The sequence below is a fragment of the Phacochoerus africanus genome, chromosome 3 (genome assembly GCF_016906955.1).
Source record: "Phacochoerus africanus isolate WHEZ1 chromosome 3, ROS_Pafr_v1, whole genome shotgun sequence".
Taxonomy (NCBI): domain Eukaryota; kingdom Metazoa; phylum Chordata; class Mammalia; order Artiodactyla; family Suidae; genus Phacochoerus; species Phacochoerus africanus.
The window spans coordinates 26,416,107-26,443,276 of record NC_062546.1 but is presented as its reverse complement, the minus strand read 5'-3'; the positions used below and the strand labels follow the sequence as shown (position 1 = coordinate 26,443,276).

Genomic DNA, 27,170 nt, shown 5'->3' with positions numbered 1-27,170 from the left:
TGCCCAGGTGAGGAGAGCCGAGGGCCGAGGACTCTTCGTGTCCAGGTAAAAGTGTAGGAGGGAGCGGAGGGCCTACGGCGCCAAGAAGCATCTGAGCTAGAGACGCCCGTTGGGGTCAGGTCAGGAGCAGGAGGGAGGCTTGGCTCCAGGGTAAGTCCCCTCAGTCCCTAGAACCCCTGAGGGTCAAGGCCCGGGCTAGAGAGGTTCCCAGCTCCCTTGCCCAGAAGACCAAAGAGCAGTGAAGAAGGAAGTGGACCAGCCCAGTCTTTCCCTGATCTCAGCCCACTGACGTTACCCCACTGCACTCACCAACTGCTCTGTGGCCAGCCCTGTGCTGGGGTGATCCAGGGACAAGAAGTATCAGATAGACTTGGCCCCCAAGGAACTCCCAACAGGGCCCAATGTGGTACATGCTGTGCTCAAGGAAAGCCCAGGGGCATGGTGGTGGAGGCCAGTCAGGGCAGGCTTCCTGAAAGAGGTGATATGTTGGTTGAGAAGCTGAGTGCAAGTTGCCTGGACAAAGGATGCGAGAAGGGCCTCTCACGCAAAGGGAACAGCATAAACAAAGGCTGAGAGGCGAGATGCAACATAGTGGGGGTATGCATTGTGCTCAGATTTTTAGAGGAGACAATTTTCCTCAAGAGGGGGTGCTGCCGTCCTCTTGGCCTCCTGAGCACCTCTGATCAGAGAAGGACAGGGGGCTGTGAGCTGATAATGAAGGCAAAACAGGGTCAAGAAAAAGACTATGGGAGTTCCCTTCATGGCTCAGTGGTTAATGAACCCGACTAGGATCCATGAGGTCATGGGTTTGATCCCTGGCCTCACTCAGTGGATTAAGGATCGGGCGTTGCCGTGAGCTGTGGTGTAAGTTGCAGACACGGCTCGGATCCCACGTTGCTGTGGCTGTGGTGTAGGCCAGCATCTGTAGTTCCAATTCAACCCTCAGCCTGGGAACCTCCATATGCTGCATGTGGTCCTGAAAAAAAAAAGAAAAAGACTATGCAGTGGGGATGGGGGGCTTCCGGGGCAAAAGAGCAGGGTGGAGGGCATCACCCCTGTCTTCCGGCTGTGACTGCAAGTGACTGCAGTGTAGCTCCTTCTGACCCCTGTATTAGCAATAATGTCATAATCAAAACTGCAGCTAATACTCGCTGAGCACTTGTGGCCACAAATGGATTCTCTCATTTAATCATCCCAACGGCTCTGTGATGTAAGTATTATTTTATTATCCCCCCCCTTTTTTTTCTTTTCTGGCTACCCCGAGCCATATGGAGTTCCTGGGCTAGGGTGAGATCTGAGCCACAGGTGTAACCTAAGCCACAGCTGTGTCAACACTGGGTCCTTAATCTACGATGCCGGGCGGGGAATGGTACCTGCCTCTCAGTGCTCCCAAGATGCCACCGATCCTATTGCGCCACAGAGGAAATTCCATTATTCCGGTTTTTTGTTTGTTTGTTTTTGCTTTTTAGGGCTGCACTTGTGGCATATGGAAGTTCCCAAGGATAGGGGTTGAATTGGACCTGTAGCTGCCGGCCTATACCACAGCCACAGCAACATGGGATCCAAGCCAAATCTTCCACCTACACCACAATTCACAGCAACGCCGGGATCCTTAACTCACTGAAAGAGGCCAGGGGTTGAACCACATCCCCATAGATCCTAGTTGGGTTTGTTACCACTGAGCCACAATGGGAACTCCCATTATTCCTTTTTTTATAGATGAGAAAACTATAAAAGCCTCTAAGACAGAGAGGGTAAGTCACTTGCTGGAGATCACAAAGCAAGTGGTAGAGGCAGGCCTCCGACTCAGGACCATCTAACTCCCAGGCCCATGATGGTTCTTCTCCACCCTCAGGTCTCTGCAGACTCAGGGATGAAGGTCCTGTGACCAGACAGGGGTCCCCATGGCCCAGACCCGCTCAGTTTATCAGGTTCACATTCCCCCTCTTCTCCCAGGGCCCCCAGGAGCCATTCATTCATTTAGCAACCATTTACTTACTAAACATCCATGGTGCGCCGGGCTCTGTGCTGGGTGCTGGGGACACAGCGGGGAGCAGGTAGGCCCAACCCTTCTCCCCCGGAGCTCACGGCCTGATCAGGGAGGCAGATAATGAATTGTTATTGCAAGTGCATCAAAGAGCTCACAAGAAGACACACATCATCCAGGTGCTGCCTTTGTCCTTGGCAACAGGGAGCCCACGTGCTGAACCCAGCGAGGGCTCAGGTCTCCAGGTCAGCATCCTCCCCCACTCCCTCCAAGCAGGATGGTCCATAGGAGCCGGAAGCTGTGATGCAGTGGGGTGGCGGGTGGGGGGCAGATCCAGGGTGCAGACTGGGCAGCTGAGGACAAGATTCCAGCTGCTGATACTTCACCCCCCACCCCCGGAGGGGTCAAAACACCCCAAGCTCCTCTTCCAGGAGGCACCCACAGGCCTCTCCCTCTCTGCCTTTCTCTTCCTGGCTCCAAAAGCCACCTACTCCCTTCCCAGTCCCCTTCGTTTTGTGAATTAAGCAAATGGCTTTCCTCCCACTTTGCATCCTACCAAACTCTCCTCTCCCTCCTGCCTCCAAACTTCTAGTCCTGGGCACACCCCAGCCCCCAGGATGGCATTTCTCCAAGTGTGGTCCAAAATCTCTGCACATTCCCTCTCTGCAGGAGAGGGAAAGCTGTACAGAGAAGGGGACACGTGAGCAGAGCTTTTAAGAATGAAAAGGAGTTCAGCAAGCAGATAAGGAAGGGGTAAGGCATTACGGGGCACAGGAAGACCGGGCACAAAGGTGCAGACAGGAGTGCACAGGGCATGTTCTGAGAACTTCAAGCCACTTAGAATGACTGGAACTTTAGCAAGAAGGGAAAAGCAGGAAGTGATGGCCGAGGCTGAGGGTTTTAAGTACCACAGTGACGGGTAGGGGAAAGCAGAAGCAGAGGAGCTTTGTCCTGAGCATTGATGGTGGGTGTCCTGTGAGAAAATAGCTAATATTCTCCAAGTGCTCGCCATGGGAAAGGCACTATGCTAAATGCTTTCTAGATAGTTACTCATTTAATGCCAACTCTATGAAGTAGCAGGTACGATACCCATTTGCCAGATGAGAAAACTGAGGCATAGAGAGGTTAAGTTGATTGTCTAAGGACGCAGAGACCCAGTTGGGCTCCAGAGCCAAATTCTCAATCATCTCACTAAACAGCCTCTCTAGACTCCATGACCCTATTACCAGGCATGGTGGACTTGGCCTGGGCCTCTCTGCCCAGCTCACAGGGGCTTCTGTGCTCACTCCAGTTTCTACTACCTGCCACCTGCTACGAACCCACCCTGGAGAAGATGGCCAACCCACGGACCTTCACCTTCCTCTGTGGTTTGCTGGCCACCCACCTGGTGGCAGCCACCCTCTGCCCTCCTGCGGTTCTCAGGCTCGGCCCAGAAGTCATCAAAGAAAGTAAGTCTTGGCCTCCCAGGCTTCACCAGCAAAGGGCAAGGAGGCAGGTGGAGCCACCCTCCAGAGGAGGGAAGGAGTTCCCCATCACCAGCTGGGATGCCAGGTCTTTGACGAGACTTGATTGGGCGAGTTACAAAGGTTAGGCATGTCTGTGATCTCAAGAAGCCATAATTCCAAGAGCTCCTTCTTCTTAAATTCTGGGTTTCATACTCAGGGGTTCCATGGCCTGGGGGGCGGGGGGCAGGGTCACCACCTGTGCTCATGCGACTGCCTCTCCGACTGCTGTTGCCTAAATCCCACTGCTGGAGCGCCTCCTGAGTTGGACCCAGTGGGCAACTAGTCCTCGGAGCCAAGACCCTGGGCTGGGAGTCTGGCTGCCTGGGCCCCCGGCACAGCCTGCTCATGCTCCAGCTCTGTGGTCCCGACAACTCCCTGAGCCTTGGTTTCCTCCTCTGAAAGAAGCCTTTGGGATCCCAGTTGTTGGGATCATCCAATAGGACAGGAAGCGACAAGAGCTTAATGACCGCTTCAGCTGAGCTTCTCAACCTCGGCCACAGCTGAGCTCGTGAGCTGAATTCCTCTTTGTGGCGGGGGAGGTGGCCTGTCCTGGGCTCTGCAGCTGTTTAGCAGCCTCCTCAGCCGAGCTACGATGACCAAAAATGTCTCCAGACATTACCAAAGTCTCCCAAGAGTCACTGCCCTAGTTGAGAAGCCCTGCCCTCAGTGTTGTCCCCTGAGAGGGAGGTGATCCGTAGGTTCTGGAGGCCCACCTGAAGCAGGTAGAGACTCAGTCCCCTGCCTGTGGCGGGCCCAGGCTAAAGCTGGGTGGGCAGGGAAGGCCCAGGTCCTGCAGGACCAGACTGGCTTTGTAGCATAGGAGGGATCCCCAAATAGGACTAGGGAGCAGAGAGCTCTGGGTGCTGGGCGGGGGACACACGTGCCCCTGGCCCACAGTGAATCACCAGCCGGAAGGAGTTGGGAGAAGAGCAGCCATTTAGGTTCTTCCAAAGGCAGAGTCTGAGCCCAGGAGCTGTGTACAAGTGGGTGGCATGGGAGGCCACCCCTAGAAACACCCACGGGAGAGCGGGAAGCAAGTCAGGTAAGGGCAAGCCAGCTACTACCAGGAGCTGTGGTGGTCCGGGCCAGCAGAAGACAGAGACTACCCAGTAAGCCCAGAAGATGGTTAGTATACAGAATTATTAGCAGAGGGAGTTCCCGTTGTGGCTCAGTGGGTTACAAACCCGACTAGTATCCATGAGGATTCGGGTTCAATCCCTGGCCACGCTCAGTGGGTTAAGGATCCGGCGTTGCTGTGAGCGGGGGTGTAGGTCACAGATGCGGCTCAGATCCTGAGTTGCTGTGGCTGTGGTGTAGGCTGGCAGCTGTAGCTCTGATTTGACCCCTAGCCTGGGGACATCCACATGCCGAAGGTGTGGCCCTAAAAAATAGAGATATATTATTATTAGCAGAAACTGGAACACTGGGGAATTGGTTAAGAAGGGAAAGGGAGAACACCAAAGAATAGGGCAAGGATGAAAATGCAGCAGGGAGCTCAAAGCCAAGGAGAAACTTGAAGGGGAGAATCCTTTCCAGACCTCCTGGGAGGAGTGGGTTGAAGTCACTGTATGATGGGGCAATTCCCTGAGCTGTCCTGGGTCAGAGCTGGTCCCCGGTTGGCAGGCTGAGGCCAGTTGGCAGAGAACTGCCTGCCCAGGGGATCAATTTCCATACATCCATACATTCCACACATCGCAATGGAATTCTTTAGGATGCGGTTGCCATTGGCTCACAGGGAACTGTCCCCGGGAAACTGCCTGGAAGGGAGCTGGGGACCCCTAGTCACTCACTGGCTGCCATCGGGAGTGCTGCTCACTTGCAGCTCAAAGCCCTGGGAGGTGACACCACTGGAGTCTGGCAGGAGGAGCACCAGACATCCCTCCACTTCCCTCCACGTCCCTCCAGAGCCTCTGTGAACAGTGCCTAACAGAGTGCCTGCTGGCAAAGGGGGACTATTCACAGAGACTGGCTGCATTATCTCAGGGCAGGCAAAAAGGCTGACTTTGTCGCCAAGAGGTCTGAACACACAGGGACTCCGGGACATGGGGGGGGGGGGGGGGGGGGGCGGGCGGCGGGGGGGGCGCCATGCACCTGAGTCATTCATCCTGCCCCCGGGATGAGGGAGCTGGGGATTTCTACACCAAGTCCCATCTGTCATTGGCTGAGGGCTGCTTCTGGAGCATCAGCTCTGCTGCACCCTGACCTGCTCTGCACACAAGCCAAATGGGCTTGGGCTGTCAGGGGAAAAGTCCAGCTGAGACCAGAGTCCAGGGCTCCTGGCTCCTCCTTGCTCTGCTCAGCACTTGGGGCTCTTTGGATGATAGGCCCATAAGATATGGATGCCAGAGAATCATCAGCTCATTTGTTTCAACAGAAAACTGCCCCCAAAGGGGACTTAAGGGTTCCCTGCCTTTTGGCTCCAGAGCGTTTGCCCAAACTAGTAAGAGGGCTGGGTGCCAGGCTCCTGGCCAACATTCCTGGCAGAGGCTGGCAATGTTCAAGGGTATGAATGGTCCCACCTGTGCCCAGGCACAGTCTCCATGGGAAAATGACCCATCTGGAGTCCTGTTGTGGCTCGGCAGGTTAAGGACCTGACATTGTCTGTGAGGACGTGGGCTCCGTTCCTGGCCTCACTCAGTGGGTTAAGGATCCGTCGATGCCGTGAGCTACAGTGTAGGTTGAAGATGCAGGTTGGATCTGGCATTTCTGTGGCTGTGGCACAGGTCTACAGCTGCAGCTCCCACTCGAGCCCTATTCTGGGAACCTCCATGTGCTGCAGATGTGGCCACAGGAAAAAAAGGATAAAGAAAAAGGCCCATTTGGACCAAGGTCTTCAAGGCCACACCTCCACAGTGGAGAGGGCCAGCATGGAGCCGGCCAGCGTACCCTCACCCTAAGGCCCAGTCCAAGTAGCCCTGAGTGATGTCCCCTACCAAGCTATCCTCCTTGCCCCTCCTGCTGGGCCCTAATCCCTGGGATCTGCCTCCAGAGCTGACACAGAAGCTAAAGGATCGCGATGCTGTCCACGTCCTTCAGCAGCTGCCCCTGCTCGATGCCATGCAGGAGTCGTCCCAGGGTGTCCTGGCCAGACTGGTGAGCTCCATCCTGAAGTATATCACCTGGTAAGTGGTGCAGAACCAAGGTGGGAGCCAGCTCTTTGCCTTCACCTCTGCCTGGGGCACCCTTTGCATGCTCAGTCCATCGGTCGAGAATCATCAATTGGTATCAACTCTGTGCCTGGACATGAAGAACGGATCGAACAAAGCCGCTCCCTCAGAAGCCCCCAGAGGAGTTAACAATAACCATAAAAGGAGTTCCTGTTGTGGCTCAGCAGGTTACGAATCCAACATAATGTCCAGGAGGATTCAGGTTCCATCCCTGGCCTCGCTCACTGGGTTAGGGATCCGGCGTGGCTTGGCTGTGGCGTTGCTGGCAGCTGTAGCTCTGACTTGCCCCCTAGCCTGGGAACCTCCATATACTGCAGGTGCAGCTATAAAAGGAAAAAAAAAATAACCATGAGAGTGACCCAGGACCCCTAAGAGGGGTGGCCCCAGAGGAAGGTGGCCTGGGGTGGCAGGGTAAAGGGATAAGGTGATGCTTCCCAGTGGAGGGTACAGGTGAGCCAATGACTCCATGCTGCCCAGGAGACAAGAAGAAATGGCATTTCAGGCAGAGGGAGCAGCCTGGGCAAAGGCATGGACGGGGCGGGCGGGGGGGGAGAGGGCGAGAGTCAGAATGGCTGGTGCTCTGACCCTAAGGCCAAGAGGGAGAGTTCAGTGGGGCCAGGGCATAAAGGATCTCACAAGTCAGCCGCAGGAGCTCAGATTCTTCTCCCAAGTGACAGGGGAGCCATGGCAGCCTTATGGGAAGGGGTGGAGGAGAGGGATGGGGCAGGACTGTGCTGAGGAGGAGTCCGTGGACAGGGCTTGGGGCCAGCTCCTGGCTGGGCAGTGGGGGCGGGGTGGTGGGCAGGAAAGACGGAGGGGAGCCCGTCTGGGCTGATGCTCAGTTGAGCATGAAGCATGGGTCTTATCTCTCCCATGTCCCATCCAGGCTGAAAGTCACCTCAGCCAGCATCCTCCAGCTGCAGGTGCAACCCCTACCCAATGGCCAAGAGCTGTTAGTCAAGATCCCTCTGGACATGGTGGCTGGATTCAACATGTGAGTGTCCCTCAGTCAGGCACAGCTGGCCTGACGGTTTCATCCACTCATTCTCCCCACCCCCACCCTCCGTGCACGTGTCTGGAAAAGAGCATTCCAAGCAGAGGGAAGAGCAAGTGCAAAGGCCCTCTGGCAAGAGGGCCCTTGCTTTGTTCAAAGAGTGGCATGGGAGGGGGGAAGGGACGGGGTGGGGGGAGGCAAGGCCAGCAGGCAGCCGGGCCCAGATCCAACAGGGCTTTGCAGGTTAAGGTGAGGACTTGGTTTTACCGAGTGAGACAGGGAGCCAGGCAGGGCTCTGAGCACAGGAGGGACATGACATAATTTCAATCTTCAAAAATCCCTCTGGCTGCTGGGATGGGGGGTGGTGGCAAGAGTGGAGACAGGGAGGCTATCCAGAAGCAACTGCAATAATTCAGGAGGAGACTATAAGAGCCTAGACCAGGGTTTGGGAGCGGGAAGGTGGTGAGAAGTAGTCAGATTCCAAATATGTCTTGGAGGAGATAACAGGAATTCTTGATGGGCACAGGGTGGCGTAGGGAGAGGAGAGGTTGAGAGGTCAACGAAGTGGCCAGCAAACAAGGCAGGGAAGGTCATGAGAGGAGCGGTTTCGGGAAGCACCCGGAGTTCAGTTCATACATGTTCAATTTGAGATGCTTATAAGACATCCAAGTAGGGGGTCAGGTGTAAGTTTGGAAGCTACTGATATACACAGAGGATTTAAACCAGGAGAGGAATCCAAAAACTGAGCCTGGGACGCATTTGAGGAGCTGAGGAGAACTCAGCAAGAAAAGTGAGAAGGGAGCAGTGAGAGCCAGGAGACAGAGGTGGACGGCAGGCTTGGCGTGTTCCAGGCTGAGACTGGGATGGAGCTCATAGCTTAGGGCGCCTCCACTCTCAGGCCCCTGGGCAAGACCATTGTGGAGCTGCACATGCAGGTGGAGGTTGAAGCCGTCATCCACGTGGAGACCAGTGAGACCGGCGAAGACCAGCTGGTCCTCAGCAATTGCTCCAACACCCGAGGGAGCCTGCACATCAGCCTGCTGCATAAGTGAGTACGGCACCTCCCACTGGGCTCCCCGCACACCTGGGAGGGAAGACAGGCGGTGGCCTTGCCCCGTTTTACAGATGGAGAACACTCAGGCCCAAAGAAAGAAAGGGACTCCTGATCTGGACTTCCTTCCAGGAACTCTGTGATGCCTGGAGAGGGTCAAGACATCAAGGGTGAAGCCATAATGATGGGACTACTGGCATCATGCCAGAAATTGGGGCAAACCCTTGCAGGTGGAGAGAAGGGGCTTTCCTGAGGCCCTCAAACCACCGCAGGCAGGCTTGGGTGAAGCCATGGGAACTGTGGGTGGAGTCAGACAAGCACATCTCCTTCATTTACTGTCCGAATGTCACGGGGCAAGTCACCTCCTTGTACCTCCCCTCCCCAGGCCACAGTGAGAGGATTAGATGCGGCAGCAGCCCTAAGCACTCAGCCAAGAGCAGGACACACAGCAGATGCTCAAAGGCATGGCCCGTCCCTCCATGTGTCCTTAGCAGGAGGACAGGGGGAAATGCCAGCTGCCCTCATCCTAGTGTCCAGCCCCATTTCTAAAGACAACCCCCAGCCCCGTCCCTGAGAACTCTCTGGCACCTTCTACACCAGGCTCAGGTTCTACACCAGACCCGTCTCTAAAAGACCCTGTGCCAGAGTTCCCGTCGTGTCTCAGTGGTTAACAAATCCAACTAGGAACCATGAGGTTGCGGGTTTGATCCCTGGCCTTGCTCAGTGGGTTAAGGATCCTGCGTTGCTGTGGCTCTGGTGTAGGCCAGCGGCTACAGCTCCAATTCGACCCCTAGCCTGGGAACCTCCATATGCCGTGGGAGCGGCCCAAGAAATGGCAAAAAGACAATAAAGAAAGAAAGAAAGAATAAATAAATTTAAGACCCTGTGCCTTGAGCAAGGTCCTTCCTCTCCTGGACTCGGTCTCCCCTTACATAAAACAGAGGAGCAGTGATCAGCTCTGACCCTGCCTAATCGCTCTCCCCTTCTCCTCTTGGGAAGGCTCTCCTTCTTTCTCAACTCCATAGCTGAAAAGGTCATAAAGCTCCTGGTGCCAGCCCTGCCCAAAGTGGTGAAAGGCGAGGTAAGTGGAATTAGGGTCTCTGGGCTGGCGATGATTGCACCCCCTGCAGGGATGGGGCAGAACTGCAAGCTACAAACTGGTGCTTAGGGACCTGCATCTCCTTTGATGGGAGGCTTCTAGGTCATTCCTTCCGCAAAAATGGTTGAGGTCAAGGTAAAGAAACTGCCAAAAGTCAGCCAGGAGGCCTTGAACAGTGCTGTGCTGGTACATTGTTAACAACTGACTCAGGAGGGGTTGATGGAAGAGAGGCCTGATTTGTAGCATTTACTGACTTCCATGGTATAAACAACTCCACGGTCTATTTCAAGCTACTAATGTGACAGTCACTGAGCAGAGTCAGGAAGAGATGCATAGTCGTACACTCTTGTGTACATTTCCACCACTTTGGTGCAACCCACACAACCTCAAGAGCCATAGAGGATAGCAAAATAGAACAAAATAATTGGGAAATAATGAGTTTTGAATTTTTAGTAACTTTGCTCTTAGCATAATTTATTTAATTGTAAGTTTATGTAATTTATTTTTAACAACGTCTGGCTTTAGCACCTAGCTCAGAAATTCCAGAAAATTTAACAGTTGGCCCTTGCAAATGGGTACAAGCTGGCTCTAGCACACCAGGGTTTCACACCAGCCTGGCTGTGGTCTTCAAACGTTTATCACCCACCAGGTCCTGTTGGATTTATTTTTCTGAGTCAGGAAACATGAGTCAATCTCATTTTATATATCCTGTACATGTCACTGGTTAAACTAAAACTCTGTTGGATTCATCCTCTGTTACCACTGATTTCCACTATAAATTCCAAGATATGTTCACAACAGTGGTTCTCCTGAGGCTCAGATAACTAGTACCTTCTCAGATAACTAGTACATTTTTTATAATAAACTTCTTCGAATGGAAAAGACAATTTGGGGAAACTTACCCATAATTCTCCTAACTTAACTTGGCAGCTAGTTTTTCTTTCACATTTTTTTTTTCTAAATTTCCATCCACATGCACTCATATCTTTATGTGGCTAACCTAGTATTAATACTATTTAATATCCTTTATGTTATATCCATTTCCTATGCAATTATATGATATTCATAATTATTATAATAGCTGCACCGTATTTAATACCTTGCTAGGCCTGCACCCCCGGCATACGGAAGTTCCCAGGCTAGGGGTTGAATCATATCTACCGCTGCTGGCCTACGCCACAGCCATAGCAACTCAGGATCCAAGTCGAGTCTGTGACCTATACCACAGCTCACGGTAACACCATATCCTTAACTCACTGAGTGAGGCCAGGGATCGAACCCGCATCCTCATGAATACTAGTCAAATTCGTTACTGCTGAGCCATGATGGGAACTCCCAAAGAACCATCTTTTTTTTTTTTTCCTGCATTTTTTAGGGCCTCGCCTGCAGCATATGGAAGTTCCCAGGCTAGGGATCAAATTGGAGCTGCAGGTGCCGGCCTACAGCACAGCCACAGCAATGCCAGATCAGAGCCATGTCTGCAACCTACACCACAGTTCACGACCATGCCTGATCCTTAACCTACTGGGTGAGGCCAGGGATTGAACCTGCATCCTCATGGATACTAGTTGGGTTCATTACAGCTGAGCCACAACAGGAACTCCACAGAGAGCCTTCTTAAGGGAATTTGAAAGTGAATATTTTTGTAAAAAACTTGACTTTTTTTATGTGAGTTTTTTTTAAGAATTTTTTTTCCTGGAGTTCCCTGGTGGCTCAGCAGGTTAAGGATCTGGCATTGTCACTGCTGTGACTCCAGTCACTATTATGGCACAAATTTGATCCCTGGCCAGGGAACTTCCATATGCCACAGGCGTGGCCAAAAAAGAAAAAAGAATTTTTTTTTCCTACTTAAAGGTGGGAATTTCTTGAAGTAGGGCCCAGGTGGAAATTTTTTTCCCAGCCTCCAGCAAAATCATATTTTAATTGATAATTATATTTTAATTGCTAAAACTATGTTTTCCACTGCAAAAGTTGGCAAGAACATGGGATTATAAAATGCTTTTTGCATAATAGCTGTTAAGGGTGAAAAACCAAATACACTGAACCATATGAGAAAACTAGCATACATCAATTATCATGGTTTCTCACCATGATGCATTGGATTTGAAACTACGGTCTTATGGTAATATTTTACTTGGCATAAAGGGAAAAGGCATAGCATGCTTAAATCAGGCAAGAGTCCATCTAGAAAATGCTGAGGCCCCTTTCCAGTGTAAATACATGGGTCACAACCTCAACTGCACATCCGAACCTCCAGGGAAGTCTTTTAAAAACACAGATAGAGGAGTTCCTGTAGTGGCTCAGCAGGTTAAGAACCCGACTAGTATCCATAAGGCTGCAGGTTCGATCCCTGACCTCACTCAGTGGGTTAAGGAGCTGGCATTGCCGGGAGCCACAGCATAAGTCACAGATGCAGCTTGGATCTTGGTTCCAACTGTAGCTCTGATTCAACCCCTAGCCTGGGAAGTCCCATATGCCACAGATGTGGCCATTAAAATACACACACACACACACACACACACAGAAACACTGATAGTTGTTCCCACCATAGCACAGTGGGTTAAGAATCCAACTGCAGAGACTCAGGTCTCTGCATAGGTGTGGGTTCAATCCCTGCCCTGCACAGCATGTAAAAGGATCTGGCATTGCACAGCTGTAGCATAGGTTGCAGCTGTGGTTCGGACTCATTCCCTGGCCTGGGAACTTCCATTTGCCAGGCACGTGGCCATAAAATCAAAAGAAAAACAAAATACAAAAAAACCATTGATTTGGGGGCTCGACCTCAGCAATTCAGATGTAATTGGTCTGGGCGGGGCCCTGGTGTCCCTGGGGATTCTAGCTCCTCCAGAGGAGGATTCTAACAAGAGGCCAGAGGTGAGCTCTAGAGGTGGAACTGAGGGAAGGGGACTGTGGGAGAAGATACAGAGGCTCCAGGGACACTTTTCTCAGGAGAACTGACAATGAATGCTGGGGTCACACCCACTCCTCCATCCTCCCTGGGTTCTGGGTGGACTAAGCAGCTGAAGTGGGGAATGGATATTTTGGTGCTTTGTTTCTTGTTGGTGTTGTTGTAGTTGTCTTTTTAGGGCCACATCTGCTGCACATGGAGGTTCCCAGGCTAGGGGTTGAATGGGAGCTGTAGCTGCCACCTACACCAGAGCCACAGAAATGCAGAATCCGAGCCACGTCTGTGACCTACACCACAGCTCACGGCAATGCCAGATCCTTAACCCACTGAGTGAGGCCAGGGATTGAACCTGTGTCCTCATGGATACTATTTGGGTTTGTTAACTCTTGAGCCATGGGGGGAACTCTGGGAATGGGATTTTCATAGGAAAAATTAACATTTCTCAAAGCACAATGTCATTTCTTAAGATTAGCAATGGGTGATTAACTAGAAGCTTCTTCACTAGGCAAACTGTACCTAAGACAAAATGACAAAATCTTGTAGCACTGCCCTGGAAACACAGACTGCCCAGGGCAGAGGACAAGGCCTTTGGGCCCCATGATCAATTGAGTTAAATGTTCAACTTCCTCCCCAAGCAGAGCAGCTGAAGCCAGGGTTTCTCCCTCTTGACATTTGGGCCCCACAATGCTTTGCTGCAGGCGCTGTCCTGTGCATTGTGGGGTGTTGAGCAGCATCCCTGGCCTCCACCCACTAGAGGGCAGTAACATGCCCCCCAAACTGCAACAACTACAAATGTCTTCAAAAGTTTCTAAATGCCTCTTGGGAATCAAAGCCACTTCCTCCTGAGAACTGCTGGAATTTTGAAGGGAGAAGAGTTTAGGGAGCAAGGAGATGTGTTGGGGCTAGAAACCCACAGGACTGTGCGAAAGTCTGGTAGGGTCTGTCCTGCTGACCTCTGTTCTCATCCGACATGTGGAAGGAAGTCAGCAACGTCTCTCGGCTGAATAAGTGAGGAAGAAATGAGTTCTCTGTTTCCCTCTGACAGAAATGTGGGCTCTTATGAACATGATGAGTCTGATGGGATGGGGGGGGGGGGCAGCCGGCAAGCCAGGTACACGCTGGTCACAGGACAAGGGACAAACCATTGCCAAAGATCCCAGAGACTGTGGTGTGCTCTGAGCAGTGGTGACAGCTAGGGGAGTAGACACACCACTGAGTCCTCAAGCCTATGGGTGAAAATCTAACTGGCCGTGGGCACCACGACGGGACGCAGCCCAATGGAGGCCCTGCCTTTGTGTTGTTGCAGCTGTGTCCTGTGCTCAGGGAGGCCTTTGAGGACGTGCGTGCGGACCTCCTGAACCTGGTGAAGTGTAAGTGCTCTGCTCTCTCCCACCTTTTTCCTTTACTATCGCTCTGGCCTCCGGGCCCTCGCTCTGCCCAAGGCAGGCCTCTCCCGGTCAGGCCTGGGACGAGCTTCATTTGATCCCTGCCCAGGATGCGCAGACAGAAAGTCATCACAACTGTGACTTCATGAGCACATAGTATGTGCAAGGTTCTAAGTGAGCCAGTGGGTGCCCAGATAAACCCAAATTCAAGTCCCAGTTCTGCCAGTGACTTGTTCTGTGGCTTTGGAAAAGCCAACCCCACCTCCTTCTTGTGTTTCTTCATCTGTAAAATGGGGTTTATGTGTCCCTACCTCATAGGATTGTTAGTGAGGATTAAAAGTTTACAGGAAGAGGAGCTCCCTTTGTGGCTCAGCAGGTTAAGAACCTGACATGGTGTCTGTGGATGCAGGTTCGATCCCTGGCCTTGAGCAGTAGGTTAAGGATCTGGCATTGCCACAAGCTGAGGTGTAGGTCACAGATGCAGCTTGGATCTGGTGTTGCTGTGGCTGTGGCGTAGGCCACAGCTGTAGCTCTGATTTGACCTGTAGCCCAAGAACTTCCATATGCCACAGATGTGGCTGTAAAAAGAAAAAAAAATTTGCAGGAAGAGGTCCTCCTGTATAGCACAGGGAACTAAATCCAGTCCCTTGGGATAGACCATGATGGAAGATAACATAAGAAATGGGATGCATGCATATGTATGACTGGGTTACTTTGCCGTATGGCAGAAATTGGCGCAATGTTGTAAATCAATTATACTCTAATTTTAAAAAAGAAAGAAATTAACAGGAAACTTCCAATCATATAGTAGGTGCTCTGCCTAGCACAGAGAGGTGCTTACAGATGTGTGCTGGCTGGCTGGCTGGATCGATGGATGGATGAATGATACAGAGACTGCTGTGGGCTATTAGAGAAGAAGGAACAAGGGAAAGAACAAACTGTATCCTCAGACCCCTCAGAGTTGGGATTGATGTGAGGAAAATTCTGCCATCTACTCTGGGATTTAGAGTCTCAAAGAGCCACCACAGGAATTTCCGTTGTGACTCAGCAAAGAGGCTAGCCAAGGCTACTGGGGCTCTAACCCAAGTCAATCCGGCTCCTCTGCTCCTCAGGGACAGGGCGGGAGGTCTAACCTGGGAGCAGGCAGACGCAGGACCTACTCCCCACCTACTCCGGCGCCCTTCCGGTGTTCCTCTCCATTCTCCACCCAACAGGCGGGGCAGATGAGACGCCACTGCCACCTGGTGGCCAAGTGGAGAATCCTGAGGCCGGCGCAAGAGATCGGGTGGACAGACCCATACCTTGCTGGGGTGGGGGGGTACCGATTTGGTCTGGTGGGAGAGGCGGAGAGTTATAAGCAATAGGTCAGTTTTGTCCCAAACAGGGCTTTGGCACAGGACCAACTGGGCTCAGATCCTTTCACAGTATGCTCTTGAGCAAGTCATTTCGCTTTTCTGGTTTTGTTTTTTTTTTGGCCGCACCAGCGGCATATGGAAGTTCCCTGGCTAGGAGTTGAATCAGAGCCACAGCTGCCGGCCTACACCACAAGGGCAGCAATGCGGGATTCAAGCCACGTCTGCAATCTATACCAAAACTCACGGCAACACCAGATCCTGGACCCACTGAGTGAAGCCAGGGATCGAACCTACATCCTCATGGATCCTAGTCCGGTTCGTTACCATTGATCCACAATGGGAACTCCTCGTTTCACTTTTCGGAGTCTTGGTTTCCCCATCTGTAAAATGAAGAGAAGCACAGGACCTACCTCCCCAGGTCATTGTGAGGATTCCATGAGCTATAACAGGTGTAACGGTTTAGCGGGGAACCTAGCGTTTGATAGATGCTCCATGAATGTCCGTCATTATCCTCATTTTCATCACTGTCCTTATCAGCATCACCATTACTCCTGCTCCTCCTCCCTCACCCCAGCCCATGCGCCCACAGACCACACCCCTCCAGCCAAAGCAGCCCCAAACCTTGCCAGCTAATACTGTCCTCCACCCCCACCGAACTTTCTTCTTGTCCCTGAGCAGTGCCCACTTCTCTCAAGTCTGACCGCCTGGAGTTTGAACTTCTGTCTCAAGCCATCGAGGGTAGTGCTGTCCAGTTGAACCTAGGGGTGAGTGTCATGGGACCTCAAGGACAAAGTGGGGCTATCGCTACCCTTCTCTGACCGCCAAAGGTCAGACACCACAAGTCTGTTTCAGAGGAGAAAACGCCAGTCATGGATAGGACATCCAGGCTGATTTAGAAAAATCTCAGTAGGCTGGACACGTCCATGTAAACCACACTGACAGACAAAAATCAGCAGATGGAAGCTACTGGCCACACACTGAACATTAACCCCTAGATCCCCAGGCAAGGGAACAGTGTGTGTACTGGGACTCTTAGCCTTTCTCTCAGGCAAGCCCCTGCCAATCCTCATGTATCTGGTGGCCTTGAACAAGAGCCCAGGACTGAGAAACATCACTGAGGATCACACAGACCTAAGTCTCTCTCCCAACTTCACAACTCCCTGGCTGTGTGATTTTGGGCAAGTTTCTTCACCTCTCTGAGCCTCCGTTTCCTCATCTGTAAAATGTAATAACAATAGTCACCAAAGAGAGGGGGAAATGAGGCTGCATGAAACTGGCAGGCAAGAGGCACCCAGTAAGTGTCATCTCTCTACAAAATGTGGAGCCACACACCCACTCTGAGGCTGGACACCCTGAGGGACCAGGCCAAGCAAGGCAGCATGAGTCTCAGATCAATTTTCATAGATCCCTGGAAAACTGCAGCATCAAACATTTTCATCCTTTTTTTTTTTTGGCACTTTTGTTTTTTGGGGTTTTTTTTTTGGTTTTGGCTTTTGTCTTTTTAGGGCCACACCCGCAGCACATGGAGGTTCCCAGGCTACCGGGTGAATCAGAGCTGTAGCTTCCGGCCTACGCCACAGTCACAGCAATACCAGATCCGAGCCACATCTGTGACCTACACCACAGCTCATGGCAACGTTGGATCCCTAACCCACTGAGCGAGGCCAGGGATCGAACCCGCAACCTCATGGTTCTTAGTCAGATTTGTTTCCACTACGCCACAATGGGAACTACTTTTTTGCACTTCTGAATTTTCCTTTCATCCAAAGGGTTTGGGAAGTATCTAAGAAGTTGAAACCTAGATACCAACTAAGACGTTTGGGAGTTCCCTAGTGGCTCATGGGTTAAGAATCTGTTGTTTTGGGAGTGCCCATTGTGGCTCAGTGGGTTACAAACCTAACTAGCATACATGAGGATGCAGGTTCCATCCCTGGCCTTGTTCAGTGGGTTAAGGATCCAGCGTTGCCCTAAGCTGGATTGCAGACACAGCTCAGATCTGGTGTTGCTGTGGCTGTGGTATAGGCTGGCAGCTGCAGCTCCAACTTGACCTCTAGCCTGGAAACTTCTGTATGCCACAGGTGTGGGCCTAAAAAGCAAAAAAATAAACCCATAAAGAATCCAGTGTTTTCACTGCTGTGGATCTGTTACTGCCGTGGCGTGGATCCATTCCTTGACAGGGGAACTTCCATGTGCTGTTGGGTGCAGCCAAAAATTAGACATCTAGATTTTTTAAAAATCAGAGATTACCTGAGAAGTGCAAGGGGAGTAAATATTGCTAGGCACCTGAGATAACTCATCATTTACAGCAAGGCACTGAATTTCAGGCTGAGCTTCCTGGCAGCAAATGCAGAAAGGGAACCGGGCTGAATGGTGTCATTTCCTTTTAGGTTATTACTGGATATGTTGTGGCGTTAGTTCCCAACCAACTCTGCTCTGTCTTCTTAGGCCAAGTTGTTGGACTCAGACGGAAATGTGATCATGCTCTTCAATGACACTGTGGATTCCTTGAATCTTCCTCCCTTGTCCGATGTCCCTTTTAGCCTCATCGTCAGGAAGGATGTGGTGAATGCTGCAGTAGTTGCCTTTCTCCCTCCAGAAGAACTCATGGTCCTATTGGACTACGTGGTAAGCCTCAGCTTGAGACAGAGGATGAAGCCACCTCTGCTGCATCACGGGAATTTCCTGAATCAAAGCATGCACAAGGGCCCCTAAGCCTCTGAGCAGGAACCTCCTGTCAGTCTCAGTTTACATACCTCCAGTAATGGAGAGCTCACTCCCACCTCTAACCGACCTGCTTTGGATATAGAACTCTAAAGCTGAAAACTTCCCTGTAACATCCAGCGCCAGTCCTAGTTCTGTCTCCTGAAACCTGCTTCCTCTACCAAATAGCATCTTAGACACTGACTGGCCCAGGAATGGCAATCGTACCATTGACATCCCCTGTGGGACCCACAGCAGACATCACGAATCTCTTAGGGCCTCCTTCCCGTGAACCCAGACGCTGACACAGCCTTGGAAAGCTTATCACCCAAGCACAGCAGACAACCACCATCAGTCAACTGGAATATGCCACCTCCTCTGGGGTGACTCCTAGGGAGAAGGAGGCCCAGAAGGAGATAGGGTTGGCCCAGAGTTATGGGAGTGGGGCAGGACATCTGCTAGGTCAGCTGGCAGAGAACAGACCACCGAGGTCTTGGGGATCAGAGATCAGGGTGAGGGGCTGGGACGACAAGAAAAGGGAAGGGGTGACCAGCAATCACATTCATGGCTGTACTAAGAATTGGGTCACTTCTCTATGTCCTCTGGGAGCAGGGAGCAGCCCACAGACCCATGACCACTGTTGATCCACAGAAAAAGTCCAGGCCAGCTGGACATCATTCCCCATAGCTGCTGATACACGGGCTGTTATGTCCACCAGTGACAGACACATGCACGGGATCACCAGGCCCTCCCAGCTTTACTGGAGTTCTGGGGTCCTGGCGGTGGGGCTGCTGGAGGCCTGCCTCCCTCTCCTCTCCAGCTGACCTGATCTGGCTTCCTCTCATCCTCAGCTTCCTGAGCTGGCCCACCGGCTGAAGTTAAGCATCAAGGCGATCAGTGAAAAGGTTGGTCCATTTGTCATCTGTCACTTGAAAGGTGCCTGCTGTGGTCTGTCCACTGGCCTCTGGGGTGTAAAGTATAGGCGAGACTTCTCTGTCCTTCCATCGCTGGTGACTATAAAAGACTGGTCCCTGTCCTCATGGAGATTTCAATCTACAGGACAGTTTGACCTGAATCAAATAATTGCGCAGATAGTATTTCAGTTATAAGTGTGGTGACAAAGGGCAGATTCTTGGGGTTATAAGAGCACAACTAGGGCACCTGATAGAGGCTGGGCGATCAGGGAGAGGAAAGTATTCCATACAGAGGGAGAAGCAAACCCAAAGACTGTGACGTGGAGAGCGCACAGTCTATTCCTGGATCCGAGGAAGCAGGGAGGCCAGGAAGGTGGGGAGAAGCCCGGGGACATGGTGAGGCACTCGGGAGGTCACAGGAGGATCTGACGTCCTTCCAGGCTGCAGATAGGGTGGAGCCCACACAGATTGTGAAGATCCTGACTCAGGACACCCCGGAGTTCCTTGTGGACCAGGGCAATGCCAAGGTGGCCCAACTGATCGTGCTGGAAGTGTTCCCCACCAATGAAGACCGCCGCCCACTCTTCACCCTGGGCATCGTGAGTTCAATTGTCTGAGGCATTGGAAACAACCTGGGGGAGCCCCCTGCTCCCTGTTCCTGTTCACTCCTCTTGCTTTTTCTAAACCTTTCCACCCTTCGGAGTTCCCGTCGTGGCGCAGTGGTTAACGAATCCTACTGGGAACCATGAGGTTGCGGGTTTGGTCCCTGCCTTGCTCAGTGGGTTAAGGATCCGGCGTTCCCGTGAGCTGTGGTGTAGGTTGCAGACGTGGCTCAGATCTCGTGTTGCAGTGGCTGTGATGTAGGTCAGCAGCTACAGCTCCAATTCGACCCCTAGCCTGGGAACCTCCATGTGCTGCGGAAACAGCCCTAGAAAAGGCAAAAAGACAAAAACAAAGAAAAAAAACCTTTCCACCCCTACCTTGCAGGGTTAGTTAGGGAAAGGGAATCTGAACCAGGAATCAGGAGCCCTGGGGGCCCAACTCTTTATTATCCAGGAACTTTGGGCAGAAATTTAACTCACATGTACAAAAGGAACTGTATTAGTTCATATAACTGAAAAGTCCAGGTCAACATTGGCTTCAGGAATAGTTGGATCCAGGTATTCAAGCAATATCATCTTCATTCTTCTTTCTTTCCATCTGGCCACCTTGTTTCCCTTTGCACTACCTTTATTCTCAGGCAGGTTAACCCTTCATGGAAGTGCCCCCCAGGCTGTATCAGGCTTATAACCCATCAACTTGGCAACCCCAATGGAGAAGTTTCTCTTTCTCAGTAGTTCCAGTAAAGGTTCCAAAGCTGACTCTCATTGGATGAGCGAGGGCCAAGCACGCACTTATGGACCAATCAGTGTGGTCAGAAAAATGAAACAAAATATGTAAATTTTCTGAGCTAGGACACACACACACACACACACACACACACACACACTGAAGTGGGGGATAAGAGTTGACTCTCTCTACAGCACTGAGAGGGAAAGGGGTTAATTCCTCTTCTGAAGTATGAACAGAACTAAATCATCTCCAAGTAAGTTCCCAATTGATTTTCTCAGAAACCCCAGCAGATCCTATCTCAGAGCTTCCATTTAGGGGAACCCTGTGGGTAAAAATATGGAGATAGGGGTCATCAAAGGGCAGGCCCAGCAGGAAGCTATCTTAGGTATGGCTTCTAGAAACAGATCCAAGACAAAGATTCTTTAAAAAGCAATGCATTCGGGGCGAGCCCCCAGGAGGACTGAACAAGGATGTGGTCTCAGTTGGAGGCCCCCTTCTGCTTCATCCCATGAGAGCTCTGGAGCATGGCTGTACCATAGAGTCAAGCTCAGGTTGAAACAAGGCCAGCCTTTTGGCATTGCCACGAGCATAGGCTGCAGATGCAGCTCCCATCTAGTGTTGCTGTGGCTGTGGCATAGGCCAGCAGCTACAGCTCTGATTCACCCCCTAGCCTGGGAACTTCCATATGCCACAAGTGCAACCTTATGAAGAAAAAAATAATAATAAATTTTAAAAAAAGAAAGACCAGCCTTTTGTACCCCCTTGTCAGTTAGCTGTTGGCCACTAACTGCCCCAGGAAGGAACATAACCTCCCAGCCAGGCAACTCCACCCAAGCAAGGGCAGTTCCCAGAGAAGGGGGCAGCTGTGGGCAGTTAGCAGCAGCATGCAGTAGGGGATGGATGCCCCCCCCAAAAAAAATACAGGGGTCTCAGCAGGGCACCAACTGCATCCTACAGAGAACGAGGAGAAGAAAGAGATGAGGCAAGATGCATGGCTGGGCCCTGGAGAACTGAGGCCTCCCATGCCTCGCCATGCTTCCGAGAGTCTAGACAGCACCTGTTGGAGGCTGTTACACTCTCCTTACAGGAGGCTTGCTGCACATGGCTGAGCACATTGTCCACGCACAACGTCAGGGGTGCCATTCACAAAGACTACACGTTTCATGTGCCCTGGCTTCCTGTGTTGGAGGAGATTCTGATCCCCAGCAAGCAGTGAGAGTGGGCTGCCCCAGCCAGCCTCACTCCCCGGTGACTTCCCCTCCATGGTCAACGGCAGGCACTGTTCAAAAGGCCACCAAGCCGAGGCCTGCAGGAGAAGTTTGTTCTCTGGGTGCAGCTGACCTGGAGCTGGAGCCTGACGCTTGGATCACCCCAGCCCATGGGTCAAGTTGATGGATATCTTCAGCTCATGTGTTTGAGGCCTGGCTTAGCTTCTAGAAGAACTTAGCTAGTATGGGTTCGATCCCTGGCGCAGGAATTTCCACATTCCACATAATAATAATAATAATAATTTCAATAATAATACTGGTTAACACTTACCATCCTGTCTCTCCCTCAGTTTCCTCACCACTACAATGGGGCAATAATAGGACTCAAAGGAGAGATCAGACAAAGCTCTGAAAATACCACCTGCCACAGAGTCAGGACTCCGTGTATGTTGGCTATTGTCATCATTGTCGTCATCATCAATCCTGTGTGGAATCTCTTCAGTGGGGAGTGGGTTACAGGGACCATCCCATCAGATAAGGAATTTGAGGCCCCCAGAGGTCAGACCCTTTCCCAAGATCACAGCCAACAGCTGAGATTCAGACCGTGCCACCCTGGCCCCAGAGCCTTCTCACATAACCCCACGTGCCACACCTGACACATCCTCTAAAGAAATGGGACCTGAGTTTCTCTCATTGCAGGAAGCCACCTCGGAAGCTCAGTTTTACACTGAAGATGATCGACTTATACTCAACCTTTATGATCTCAGGTAAGCGTGAAAATCATTATGAGGATTCTGGTGATAAAAATAAGTGCTGCCTGGGGTTCCCTTTGTGGTACAGCAGAAACGAACCCAACTAAGATCCATGAGGTTCAATCCCTGGCCTCGATCAGTGGGTTAAAGATCTGGTGTTGCTCTGAGCTGTGGTGTAGGTCGCAGACTCGGCTCGAGGGTCCTGAGTTGCTGTGGCTCTGGTGTAGGCCAGCAGCTACAGCTCCAGTTCAGCTCCTAGCCTGGGAACTTCCATATGCCATGCATGCAGCTCTAAATAGCATTAAAAAGGGGCGGGGGGGGCTGCCCAGTGACCACCGGGTTTCTTTAAACACGCAGTGTTTTGAGCCTCTAGGGTATGAGTGTTGAGTGAAGGCTGTCCTGGGACGGGCAGAAAGGCTGCCTTGCCTGGACTGTCCTGCTGTAAAAAGACTGAGTGTGAGAGAAAGAGGAGACAGATGTGGCCTTGCAGCAGCCATGGGGCAGGTTGACCCTGGCCCCTGGAAGGGCCTGCCCAGCACTATCCTTCAGCCTTGGGTGGCCCATTCAGGACAACAAGACAGTGGCAGTGACAATCACGTCCAAATGTTGAGCCCACATGGACCCCAGCCCGGAGGCACAAGCTCCTGCTGCCTTCTGCACCCCAGTTCTCCCAAGGTCCCACTGTGCTCCTCCTGCCCCACAGTGAGTTCAGGGGCTGCAAACTGGAGCCTCCTGGGACAAATCAAGCCCATGGATGTGTGTGATCATCCCACTTAGGGATAGGTCTTCTTAATATAATTAGTCGTCCACATGTAAAAATTGCCTGCTACACAGCAACAAAGAGCTGAACTGGGAATCAGTTCCCTCCTTTAGAAGGAGAATGAGCTCCCTAATTCACCATGGTCCTGACTCCTGGGGGTGATATTTCTGCCTGCTCTTTGGGCATCTGTGTGTTTTCTATCTCCCAAACTTCCCCATCCATTACAAAGTAAGCTCCATGAAGCAAGGATCTTCCTTAGTTCACTGCTGTATAGCCAGGGCCTGCACTGTTTGCTACATAGTAGGTGCTCAGTAAATGGTCATTGAATGAATGAATGAATGAATGGGACTCCAAGGGACCATTCTCATGGGCATCTTCTGTTACAGCTCTGATCGGATTCACCTGATGAACTCGGACATTGGCCTGTTCAACGTGAGTGTTAACACGTTTTCCCTGGGGACGCGGGGGATAGCCCAGGATGGTCCATTTCAAAGGGAGACTTTGCCCAGGATTTGCTGGGGACAAAGTCCCCACAGGCATCCCCGTGGTGAGCTGGTCAGCCTCTCCATTCTCAGCTGCGAAGTCCAACTTCCTGGCTCAGGCATTTATGGAGCACCTACAGTATGCCAGACATAGATGAAAACACACACACACCCTCACAGATGCAAATGCACTTTCCTTCTGTAAACTTTGGACCCTAAATTAGGAAACAAATCTCCTATTTTCACGGTCTTATTTTGTTCATATAGACTCATCTCAGGGACTCTGAGCAGCCCCTGTCCCGAGCCCTCAGTTTTCCCATCTGAGTCAAATGAATCAGAGATCTCAAATTGGCTGAATCCTGTCTTCTGCCACAGCAAGGTTTTCCTTGTTTGTTTCATGGATATTTTTGGCTCTTATGTTTTGCTTTGTCTTTTAATTTTTTTTGACCAATTTTGTGTGTGTGTGTGTGTGTGTGTGTGTGTGTGTGTGTGTGTGTGTGTGTGCTTTTTAGGGCTGCATCCACAGCATATGGAAGTTCCCAGGCTAGGGGTCAAGTCGGAGTCATAGCTGCCAACCTACACCACAGCTCAAGGAAACACCAGACCAGATACCCCACCCACTGAGTGAGGCCAGGGATAGAAACCACATCCTCATGGATATTAGTCGGATTCGTTTCCACTGCACCACAGTGGGAACTCCTGACCAATATTTTGTAAATGGGGAGGTTTCCACATGAAAATCAGGATTTCTGGCTTCCTTTGAGAAGTCAGACACTCGGGAAGCAGGGCGAAATTCCCTCAGGGAATTCTGCTGGTACAGAGCTGTGGACCCCCTGAGATTGGAGGCAAGGGATGCACCCCACAAATGCACCCCAGTCCCTCAATCTGCCAGGCCCAGGGCCAGCAGGCTTGTGCCCCCTACAGCCTGACTGGGCCCTGGAGCCCTTGCAGCTCTGACCAGCAGGGAAGCTGAGATTCCACCCCTCTACTGGCGGCCTTTGCCCCTGGGTGGGGCTGTGCCTTGGTAGGAATGGCTGGGAGGACTTCAGAGTCTCAGCCAGGATGACGGGCCCCTTCTCTCTCACAGCCTGAACTTCTGAAAGACATCATCACCGAGATCCTCATCTCCGTCCTGCTGCCAAATGAGAATGGTACGTCTCTTTGGTGTCCGAGTCCCTGCTCCCCAGGGCTTTGAGTGTGGGTGCTTTGCCTCCCCCACCTGTGTCTCCATTTGGGGCCCCTTTCATTTATGCCCCATCCTCAGAGCCTAGTTCTTTTTTTTTTCCTTTTTTTTTCCTTTTTTTTTTTTTTTTTAGGGCCACACCTGAGACATATGGAAGTTCCCAGACTAGGGGTAGAATGGAAGCTACAACAGCTGGCCTACACCACAGCCACAGCAACACGGGATCCAAGCCACATCTGCCACCTATGCCATTGCCTGTGGCCAAGCCAGACCCTTAACCCACTGAGCGAGGCCAGGGATCAAACCCCACATCCTCAGAGACACAATATCGGGTTCTTAACACTCTGTGGCTCCCATTTCTTTGTCTTATTAGTGAAAAATCTCAAAATATAGGTTCTTCTGCTGTGAATGATGGGAGCCTCTGATGGTTCTTGAGTAGGAGGGTGAGGGGGGTACACTTTGGAGCAGCCCAAGCTGATGCTGGAGGCAAAGAACAGAGAAATGAGGCTGGGTGGATGCCGGGGTCAGAGAACAGGCGAACAGAAGCAAAATGGACAGTGTGAACCTGGTGTGCCAGGTCTGGGAACCGTGGGCCTGCCCATGGCTGCCCAGTCCCACCCCAGGCCCACCAGGCTCTGACCACATTTGTGATTTCAGGCAAATTAAGATCTGGGATCCCGGTATCAATGGTGAAGGCCTTGGGATATGAGACAGCGTCCTGGTCTCTGATCAAGGTGAGTAGGAATAAACATCTTACCCCGGGGGGTCCACAGTTTCAGGGAGAGAGCCCTGGGCTGGGAGATGAGGGCTGCGCTCCAATCCTGGCTCCCCTGGTCACTTCTGGGGAACTTTGGACAAGTGCCTTCTCCTCAGGGCCTCACGTCCTCCTCTGTAAGTGGAAGAAGGTGCCTGTCCTAGCCTGGGGTCGGTGGGCCTCCGGCTTTTTCCAGCCTACCTGTCAGTCAGATAGGGAAGGGAGGAGGCTTTGCTAGCTGGCTTCAAATGCAAGTTGACCTTTGACTCATGTTCAGGGGCCCACCCTCAAAAATTGTGTCCCCACTTCAGGTAGCTTTGATGGAGAATTCTGAGGGCATACTGTGCATGACACCCAAAGGGGCTGGCTCTAGACTCAGGGACCAAAGGACTGGTTCAAAGGCCAGCTCTGCCTCCCTCTAGCCAGGGGTCCCCATGCAGGTCCTCTGGCTTCTCTGAGCCCAGCTTCCTCACCCATAAAACCCAGCAGATGCCTGAATACACAGGCCATGCACTAATGAACTACGTGCAATGATCCTACTATAACATAAGCAGTTATCTAAGATGCACACTGCACTTGATTCATGTTGGATGGGCAACTGGTATCCATCCAGCCACATGGCTGGAGCTTAGTTTATTTCATGTATCTCTAATTAGGGGGCATTTAGCAACTGTCTTCTTTTTTGGTTTTTAAGTCAAGTTGCATCATGTAATCCATTGTTTGCATTTGGGTTGGAAAGGTATTATTTCAGCCTTTGGATCTCTTTCCAAACATCCTGTTGTGCTCTATTCCCTGGTTTTAGTCTGGCTGCACATTGATTTCCCTTTGATAACTTTATGATATAATGTTTTAAAACCTAGTCAAAGGAATGAATAAATGGACAGGAGATAAAGCAACTATAGTTTTAAACAGTGAATGGTCGAATCTAGATAATGAGTATACAGGGCTCACTACAAAATTCTTTCAACTTTGCAGTATATTTGAAAGTTATCATAATAGAATGTTGGGGAAAACCGAATAGGTTAAGTTCCTCGTGTGATGCTTAGTTTCCACAAAAAGGCAGAGTGTTGTTAAAATGTTAGCTGCTTAGGACCTGATCAAGGCAGCCAAAAATCTGCATTTTTCCAAAACTTCTTGAGAGTTTTGCTGAAATTCCCAGATTTAATATGATTTAGGAAAATAATGGAATATGGTGTGCGGGGGCCTGGACCACAAAGCATGGCCAGGCTTGGAGCCAACAGTCTAATATAATCGCGCACTGTGAACCCAGATACTGTACCTGTGTCCCAGACCCCTGTGTGGTATCACTGTCCACACACAGCCCCTCCTCTTCTTCCTTCTGAGAATTCTCTAGGAGTGAGTTTAGGGTCATGACCCTCAATGCCAGCAGTCACCTTGAGGAGGACAAATCAGCATAAACCACAACAAGGCAGGATGTTAAAAAAAAAAAAAATTTTTTTTTTGGCTTTTCTCCTCCAATTCCAGGATGCTCTGGTGATTACCCCAGCCTCCTCATAGAACCTGGGACCACTCTCCTCTCTCCCAGTGAAGACCTGGGTCTCAGTGGGCGTGTGAGAGCCAGCTCTGTAGACTGTCCCTCTCTCAACAAATAAACTCGTCCGTGACTCCTGGAA

At 51.3% G+C, this 27,170-nt stretch overlaps 1 protein-coding gene across 3 annotated transcripts; it reads left to right on the top strand.

The window, feature by feature from the left end:
* On the top strand, positions 1 to 27,170 carry BPIFB1 (BPI fold containing family B member 1). 3 transcript variants are annotated; one of them, XM_047771309.1, is made up of 16 exons: positions 1 to 45; positions 3,279 to 3,435; positions 6,482 to 6,614; positions 7,546 to 7,653; positions 8,552 to 8,701; positions 9,704 to 9,785; positions 14,018 to 14,081; positions 16,130 to 16,215; positions 17,897 to 18,076; positions 19,003 to 19,056; positions 19,506 to 19,664; positions 22,305 to 22,372; positions 23,504 to 23,549; positions 24,687 to 24,750; positions 25,440 to 25,516; positions 27,022 to 27,170. In XM_047771309.1, exons 2-16 carry the CDS (start codon positions 3,321 to 3,323, stop codon positions 27,052 to 27,054), a joined length of 1,419 nt encoding a protein of 472 aa, XP_047627265.1. In that variant the 5' UTR covers positions 1 to 45; positions 3,279 to 3,320; the 3' UTR covers positions 27,055 to 27,170. The 3 variants fall into 3 exon arrangements, with proteins under 3 accessions (XP_047627265.1, XP_047627266.1, XP_047627264.1); XM_047771310.1 differs by lacking the exon at positions 1 to 45 and adding an exon at positions 1,116 to 1,210; XM_047771308.1 differs by lacking the exon at positions 1 to 45 and adding an exon at positions 2,905 to 2,951.